At 44.9% G+C, this 9082-nt stretch overlaps 1 protein-coding gene across 2 annotated transcripts; it reads left to right on the forward strand.

Moving 5' to 3' along the window:
* The first annotated feature begins 650 nt into the window (after positions 1-650).
* On the forward strand, positions 651-8766 carry LOC104254409 (glutathione S-transferase omega-1). Of its 2 annotated transcripts, XM_059821258.1 has the most exons (6): positions 651-687; positions 823-931; positions 2675-2897; positions 4177-4278; positions 6484-6590; positions 8214-8766. In XM_059821258.1, exons 1-6 carry the CDS (start codon positions 654-656, stop codon positions 8365-8367), a joined length of 729 nt encoding a protein of 242 aa, XP_059677241.1. In that variant the 5' UTR covers positions 651-653; the 3' UTR covers positions 8368-8766. The 2 variants fall into 2 exon arrangements, with proteins under 2 accessions (XP_059677241.1, XP_059677242.1); XM_059821259.1 differs by lacking the exon at positions 4177-4278.
* The last annotated feature ends 316 nt before the right edge of the window (positions 8767-9082 follow it).

The following is a 9082-nucleotide window of genomic DNA, read 5'->3' on the forward strand; positions in this document are numbered from 1 at the left end:
TGGGTTTTCTTCATGAAGCAGAATAGCTGCAGGAGAGAGAAACCCTCCTTGTCATCCTCAAGGTGGGATTGGAATAGATTTTGAAGGGCAATAGGTGATGCAGTGCAGCAGAAGGCCTGGCTCAGGAGGCAGCGAGGGAAGCGGGGGGAGGCCTGATGCCTCACCAGCTGCTGGAGGCACCACTTGAAAAAAAACAGGCATATGGGGTGGAGTTTTGCCATAGGTTTTTCATTTAAATGGGAGTGCCAGCTGGGGTGGGTTATGCTGAGGTTAGAAAGAAGAGAGCATTAAGAGCAGCTTAATAGTGCCGGTCGCAGCGAGCGGGTCAGCATCCCCGTTGGGGAGGACGGTCAGCTCAAGGAGGCACCACCGGGGTGCACGACGCCCCTCCCGCCGAAACCCAACCTTTCCCCCCTTCGTGGGGGGAAGGTCCAGCCACCTGAGGCAGGGCGCCGACAACCCCCGGGGTGGGGAGGGAGGGAGGGAGGCAAGCCGGCGCGCAAGCCCTGACAGCCAGCTCCCTGCCCGCGCACTGCGGCATCGGCCCGCGCCCCGCTGAGGGGCGGTGCTTCCCGCCCCCCTCACGGCCGTCCCCCGCGGGCGGGGCCGGTGGCGGTTGGGCGGCGCGGCACGGCACGGCACGGCACGGCACGATGGCGGGCGATCACTCTCGCAGCCTGGGCAAGGGTAAGCGGCGGCCCGGGCGGGCAGGGAAGTGGGCAGGCTGCCGTATAGCCTCAGCTGCGGCTGGGCGGTCTGTGAAGGGGGCGCGGGGCTGTGCGTGAGGCGAATAACGGCTGTAACGGTCGGTTCTTCCTCCAGGCAGCGCGGCCCCGGGGCCTGTGCCTGAGGGGGTGATCCGGCTCTACAGCATGCGGTTCTGCCCCTTCGCCCAGAGGACGCGCCTCGTTCTCCGCGCCAAGGGCATCAGGTGAGGCCTTCCTGGCGGGCCGGTATGGCGCGGTGCGCGGCTCCCTAACGGCCGCCCTGCTCCGCTGTCCCCCTCCCCCGGTGCCGCTACACCCCGCGCTCCCGTGACGGTCTGCTAGGGCTCGCACGGAGCAGGGGGTGGTTCAAGCCTTCCCTTCTTACCTGGGCATCCTAAATGGCTCTTAAACACCCCTGAAAGAAGTGAATAAAAAGGGGTTTCTGTGGGTGATTCTGCTATAAAGCTTGAATTTCTTAAGACTTTTTTGGGGAGGGGTGTCTTGTTGAAGTGGGAAATAAGTAGGCTGTGTATGAAATCAATTATGTAAAGGCCCAAAGTAAGTCTGTAGGGAAAAACCCCAAGCTGATTTTTTTTTTTTTCCTCACTTGTCATCCTGAATGTTTGCAATAATAGTGTTTGAGCTTGTCCTGGATAAGTGTGAGTAGAGCCTTAATGTATGTTGTTGTTTGGTTTTGATGTAAGCTGTGGTGAAAATTCTGGGAGATATGAATATTCAGTGTTTCTGTTATATTACTGCTTAGCAAAACACAACAGAGAGTGAGTGGCCTTTTTAAAAGAGGAAATGTACTGTGTTCCTATAATGTCTTCTCATTCCTGCACTGTAGGAAGTTAATGGAATTCAGTATTTGTGTTTGTTTCTTTTTCAAGATAGCCATGTCATTTCAGTGTTTTTAAATGGAGACTAATGCTTCCCTCAGTTTACAGCTTCAAAATAACAGTTTTTTCCACCTTTTGCTGATTCCCACCAAGTCCTAGGCCTGCCAATGGTTTGTTAAGTAGCACTGGGCTGGGAGTCCATGTTAGCATGGTGAAGTCTTACCACTCAGTTCTCCTGATAGCAAAATGAAAGTTGGGTTATTTTGGTTTTTCTTGGGTCTTTTTTCAAAAGAGTAGGTGCATTAAAACTTCCATGTCAGTTTAATTTTGTCTTTATTTAGTGTCTTTGGACTGATTTTGGAGTTGGGAGGTTTGCTTTAGTATGGTGATTTTGGAGGGGTTTTATGGCTACCTAAATGTAGTAGTCGCCTTCTGGTAACCTTTTAGTTGTTCTGAAGGTTCAGCTGTGTTTAGCAGACCTTTGGGCTTACTAGGAATTTTCTGGGGTCACACATACAACACAGCATATAACTTATGGTTTGTTAAGATAACATAGACACTTTTCCCATGTATCTTTTTTAATCAATATCTATTTACCTTTACCCTAAACACCTGCTCTATGTGAGGCCGTAGGTGGGGAAGATAAGTAGGTAGGATGCTCTCCTGATTTGCTCTTTGGAGTAAGGTCATGTTAAAGTTCAGCTGCATTTCTTAGCTGGAGTGTAGCTTATTTGCAATCCAGTGCTTCTTTCTTAGAATGCCCCTGAACCTGCATGTGATAAGTGTGCTGCATTCTGAGCTTGACCTTTGTTTTTAGCATGACTGTAAGGGCTGCCTCTGTTGTGTGCTTGCAGACTGTTCATGTGTCTTTTATTAGTTTGACAAACAAGTTATTGTAAGTCAGTGCTGATTTTCTCCAGCAAAGGGAAGTGCTTCCTGGCAGTATTTCTAGGTGTCAAATGGTTAGTCCTGCAAAGGACTTCAGGGAAGACTAGGGAGAGCAGGGGAATGAGGAGTCAGCCTCTCAAGTATTGTGGCTGTTGAGTTGTAATGACTGCGTTTCATGAAGTTACAATGGACTGTAGAAGAACTGAGCCTGTTTGGGTCTTGTTTCTTTTGCTCTTCTAGCCATGAAGTAATCAACATCAATCTGAAGAACAAACCTGACTGGTTCTTTGAGAAGAACCCCTTTGGGCTGGTTCCTGTTCTGGAGACCAGCAAAGGCCAGCTGATCTATGAGTCCCCAATCACTTGTGAATATTTGGATGAAGCATTTCCAGGGAAGAAGTTGATGCCTTCGGACCCATATGAGCGAGCCTTTCAGAAGATGCTCTTGGAACACTTCTCAAAGGTACTGCGTGATCAGGGTGGGATTGTATTTCTTACTTTACCATAGCACCAAAACCTGCAGCTCTGTTGCCAAAGATGCTTTCATCCTTTACGGCAGGTCTTGTGTCTGGGAAAAGCATTTAAATAACTGGCGGTTATTTATTTTTGGGGTCTCTTGCTGTGAGCACATACAAACCACTGTGTGTCTGAATTGCTCCTGGCATTTATGTGCGGGGATGGATGCAGGAAGACTACCAAGCTAGTGAAAGTGTATATGACTGAGGCAGGATTTTGAGCATCCTACAATAGAGCAAAGGTTAGTAGACCAAACCAGCTGACTGCTTGAGACCTAGGCAGTGATAATGGCTGTATTTTAATCCGAGTCTTTCTGTAGGAAGTACTGTATGAATGCAGAATGTGAAGAGTGCCTGACTGAGAGAGCCTACAGTCTTGGACAAGAGATGGCAGGTGGCTGTAGACATGGGACGTGTATAAGGAGACTGGTTTTGGCTCTCAGCAGAGGTTGGAGGTGGGCACTGTGGCTGACTGGAAGTAACCTCTCTGTACAAGCATGTGCTTTGAAGGGTCTAGGAAGTAAAAGAAGTCAGGTTGGATATGACGCAGCAGAGGAGAGGAAGCAATGGAAGATGCAAAGAGATGTGGACAAAGAAGGGTGATAGAAGGGAGGATATATTTACAACAGGCCTTTCTGAATAGGCGTGATGGGAAGAGGGTTATAGGGAAGCACGTTGCAAGAAATGAAACGTGCACTGAATGTTGGTTGTATGGAAGACGAGATCTTAGAAAAACGTTTCTCTGTGAGCTTTTAAGAATATAATTTAGTTAAGCTTGGCCACTGGGAAACTTTCTGGTACTGTATGCTAATTTCTCTGGCAATTGCCAAATTAGAAAATGGACAGGTTTGTAGAAGGCTGTGTATCTCTTTCTTCAAGTATCTTAAATGTTGATAACTAAAATGCATTTGGATTTCAGAAAAGTGTAATTGGGAAAAGTGTATCACTCAGCACCTTGCTACCTTATTTGCTACTTTTTGGTAGCGTGTGCAAATAGGAAACATGCTGTTCTTTTCATTGTTCTCCTCTTATTGCAAGACTAAAATGCATTAGTATTTGCATTAATTCTTCTGAAGTATAAAATATTTTTATTAATGGACTCTATTTAACTCTTCAAAGTTAAATCTATAAGATTTAACTTGCATCTAGTATCTTAACATCTTAAGCTCTGAGTGAATTGTATTATTGTAATAGGAACACTACAAACTTTATCTTTCCTTTTTATAGATAACACCCATAGTTTTCAAGTACTTTGTGGCAGTCAAGGATGGGCAGGACACCACAGCGCTGAAAGCAGAGATTGCTGAAAAGTTTGGCAAACTTGAAGAGGTAAGGGTATCTCACGATAATGAGCAGGTTGCCAGTCATTGTATGATCAATTTTTTTCTTTCATGCTTTGGCCTTTGGAGCAAGAGCTGTTCTTGTTCAGTTGGTAGTTATAGCAATGAACAATCTTTCAATTCACTCCCTCCAGCCTAGGATGCACAACATACCATTAGAGTAAATTCCAAGTAGCACACACCATCACCATTAGAGTAAATTCCAAGTAGCTAAACTAAACTTCATCTGTATGATGAAGGCTGTGTGGACTTACGGAGTTTTTTAAATGCTAGCTGACTGGTGTTGTCCTGGATATCTTTGTTGTGCTTTAAATGTAAGGAGACCTTGCAGCATGTTCTAAGAGAAAGGGCTGAGGAGTCTGAGCTGCTGAAAAGCATCTGTGCTCTAGCTCTGCTGAAATCAGTGCAGATACACTGGTGATGAAATAAAATCTTTTTTTGTTCAAGAGCTTATTTTTGGGGGGCGGGGGGGTGGGAGGAAGCAGAATGTAATCTGTCCCTTGCAAAAATCCAGCCCTGGGCCATGTTCTGCTATGGTGGTGTAATGCAACTTCAGCAGAGCTCCAGGAAGTGTCAGGTGACTTTGATGCTGTATTAGCAGCTTCACAATCTGTGTTGGTAGTGGTTTCTGGCTAGTCTGAACAGCTGTTAGACTTGCCTTTATCATGAATCCATTCCTTCTGCGTCTTTAGCAGCCATGACTAACACTTGTCTGGCTCGATCAAGAAGCGTTCCTCCAGAGTGTTTCTCTTCTGGTGCAAAGCTACCAATAGCTTTCTAGTACTTTCCTAATTCTCCTAACAGTCCTCTGTGTTCTGCTTCCCCACCCATTTGAGCTGCCAAAGTAAAATTGTTTTCAGGGTAGTCTTGTCTGTCTGATCAGGCTGATGCCAGAGTAGAGCAGATGACAAATGAGTTCTTGGGGGAAGCCATGTGTGTTTCACTTCCCTGAAATACAGATCTATTAAACATTAAGGAAGAATTAACCTTCTTCTTGCTTTATTAACGCTGTGAAATACTTGCTGCTCCTTCAGTGTCTCTATTTTAGTATACCCTGAAGGATTTTGCAGCAGCAGCTGAAGGTCAGCTGAGGATGGGAGGAAGGAACAGAGCCATGCAAACTTCACTCAGCCTATTGCAAGAGATATTCAAGAAGGGGAAGTGTTTTGAAACACTTCTGTATTTAGTTTGCTGCTACCCGACAGAGGGGGCTGTGTTCCCGTCTCTGCAACTGTGCAGCTGCTGAGTTGTGTTCTATCAAGACACCGGGTAATTCAAACAGCTTCATGCTTACTGAAGGACTGCTTTAAAATTTCTACTAGATCATGGTCGTTAGGGGACAGGGAGTAAATGCCATCGGAGTATAGTGTTGTGTGTCCAAAAAGACAAAGATTTGTAAGGTCTCTCAAGTTCCACCTTTAAAATGCTAAAGTGCCTGAAAACAGAGGGACTAGTCTTATGAAAGAAGAGACCAAGCTCTGGAGGTTCCTTAAAGCATGTTGAAGTTGGATGACCATGACACTTGAAATGTATCAGAAACATAAATGTAATGGGAAAACTTGCTGCATTCTTTGTGGCCCTGCTTTCTGTGCTGAGCTGTGGGGATCTCTTCCTGGAGTATGTGGATGTTACACTTGCTTCCTGTTTCCTTTGCACCTGGAATCAAATCCAGTTCTAGATGTAAAGTTAGAAATGCTTTCCTGATACTACTTGGCCTCAAGTGCCATGGGAAAAGAGTCCCTGCTAAAACGGTGTTCTAGTTTACCTGGATGTTGAATTTATCTGGATTTATTGCTCAAGAAATGCATGTGCATTGTTGTGTTTGATTAGTCTGTGACATTAATGCTTTCTGACAAGTAAGAAATCATGAACTGACAGATTCTGAGAGCTAAATTCCTTTTTGTTTGTGCACAAGCTGCAGCTCGCTAGTGATTCATATTTTGTGACAGTTTTTGAACTACTGCACTGACATTGTATGAAATAGTTGAGCTTGATACTACAGCTACTTTACTGACTAGCTTTGACTCCCCAGACATTGTGTGCATGGGAGAAACATACTGTATCTGCATTATTTGCTGTCTGATCCCTTCAGTATGCCTACATTCCACTACCAGGTGGGAATGTTTTGTTACTTTAGTGTCCTGCTGTGGTAATTTTCCTTCTGAGGGCAATTGCCATCTCTCACCCCTCACAGATTCTGTCCAAACGCAACACTGTGTTTTACGGTGGGGACTCAATCTCCATGCTTGACTACATGATCTGGCCGTGGTTTGAACGTCTGGAACCATTCCAGCTGAAGGAGTGAGTACCTCCCCTGGCTTCTAGTGTATACTGAAATGCCTCAGCATAAATATTCTTTGCATACACTCTGCAGCAATGGGCTGCTCTTGGGGACTGCTGAAGAAAGTTTATATTGTGTTACAGTTTGAGGGAAGCATCTTCCCAAAGGAGAGATGAGTTGTTCAGGGATCTTCTGTAAACAGGCTTTCTTTCACCAGGTCTGTTTCCCTACCAAATAATTTTGACAGATCTGGAAGAAGTGGTCAAAATACAGGGCTTTCTCTCCATCCCTAACATCATAGATGAAAATGGTCTTTATTTGAAGGGGATGGAGGTATAGAGGCCTAGTTTCAAATTTCTTGGTCCAAAACCTCAGACTTGAAATGCAGTCTTCTGCTCATCTTCAGAAATTCTAGGTTGACAAAGGAAGGTGGGTTTGCTTTGAGATGGGTAAACTGTATCCTACCTTGCTGTAGCTAATAGATTTGTCCCTGTTGTAATAGCATTTTTTAATAAGTACATAAATGTCTTGGTCTGTTACATCCTGAAACAGCTCAGTTACTGTGGTATTGCATTAATATATAGGGAAATGGTATCAAAGGAAAACTGTTTTATAGCTGGTTTAAAACAGGGCTAAAGAGTCAGCTTGTATGAGGAAGTGGGTGATAAAAGCAGAGGATGAGTATAGAACAGTTAGTCTCACCCTGGTGCCTGAAGCATTCTTGAAGAACAAGAAAGATGCAGGGAGTCCTTAGCATTGAAATGAGGGCTTTACTGAGGGGTTGGTGACTGACTTTGTCTCCTGTGTGATCCTTGATTGGAAGGGGAAATATTACAAGCAATATAGCAGCATAGGTCTAAAGTCATGAAGGTGTTTGAACGATTGAGGATCTGAGCCATTGTATGTTAAGAAAAGATGCTATCTGAAGAAGTTATGCATTAACTAAAATTGTGAGTTTGAAATTGTAATGCAAAGTACTTGGGTCAATCTGCCAGAAGGGAATGAAAATAGCAAATTACACTGCTAAGCTTTCAATTTGCCACATAGCTGTTTTTTCAAATGTGTCTGAGTGGGTTTATGGATTTAGTCTGCTAGCCGAATCCTCAGTTTCCTCAATAGGCTGTGTCTGTGTTTTGAGCTGCTGGGTTGCAGGGTAGTACAAACTGCACAGCTTGTCTTGGTATGCAAGACAGAAGAGAGAAGTTCGTGAGTTGTGGAGGAGAACTCAACCACTGCACATGGCATTTATTTCAAGAATGACCATTGACAAAGCATTCCAGAGGGAGGCAGTGGTGCACAAGCCTCTCCCTTCAACTCAGAGCAGATGATAAGTAAGAGCTGTGTTTTTTGCAGCAGCGATAACGTAAGCAAAAACATGTTGATATCTTGCACAATAAGTGCTCCTTTGTTTTTGATCAGCTTTGCAGAGTGCACAAGCTCTGTAGGAATTATTTCACTTTCCAAATGCTAGTCTGTCTTCTATGATCCAATATGTATTTCTGTCACGTGCTCCGAGCTAAACATTATACTAGGAGGGAGAAAGCAAAACAAGCAGTAAAATAGAACCACTCAAACTGTTTTGCTTCCTTGATGCTCTCCAACTTTCCCATTTATGTTACTCAGTCTCTTTCCTTTTCCCATAGCTCTTTGAGTCACACCCCAAAGCTCCAACGCTGGATGGAGGCCATGAAGGAGGACCCTGCTGTCAAGGCTACAATGACTGACCCACAGACGTTCAAGGATTACCTCCAGCTCTATTTGAAGAACAGCCCTGAGGCATGTGATTATGGGCTCTGAGGTGCCAGTAGGCACATGCTTGCTGAAGTGTCAGTGCTTCTTTTTAGTGTGAGCTGTGGGCATCTAGTGTAATTTGGTGGGGGCTCTTCTGTGGCTGCATTTCATGATGGGGAATAAATCTATGCTGAAAAGGATGAGGAATCTTCTGTGAGCTCCACTCCTTCCTGTCAGGAGGAGGATGTGCTGGATTCAGGCAGGAGATGGAAAGTCATTGCTGGCCGTGTATACCGTGAAGGAAAATGTTGGCTTTACTCAGAGGTGATGTTCTGTTATCTCTGGCCTCTTTGCAGGCATTGCTGGTGGGCAGTCCCTGAACTGACCCTGTTACTTGGTTTAGAAATTGTAATAATGGTGTCTTGAAAATAAATAAAAAGCAAACAATGTTGTCTTTAAAGACAGCTGTTAGTCACTGGACGGGTTGTGCAGAGGGGAGCGAGGCACTGTAAAGGTTAAAACAGATAGTGTGGTCTCTGAAGTTAAAATGTGGTTACCTAGTACAAACTGTCCTCCTCTTTAGACACGACTACTGCCAAACCACTGAACTTGCAACCCTACCCACTTATCCCCGCTCAGGTCACGTTTGCAGGGACCATCTATAATGGCTTTCAGTTTGGGCTAGATATGCTAGGGGAGTGTGTGGTTATAATCCTTCTCTGTCCTTCTGAAGTAGGGTCGTGTTTATTCTAGGTCCTAACCTCAATTATCCTAAAGGCTG

Source organism: Gavia stellata, chromosome 9, assembly GCF_030936135.1.
Source record: "Gavia stellata isolate bGavSte3 chromosome 9, bGavSte3.hap2, whole genome shotgun sequence".
Taxonomy (NCBI): Eukaryota; Metazoa; Chordata; class Aves; order Gaviiformes; family Gaviidae; genus Gavia; species Gavia stellata.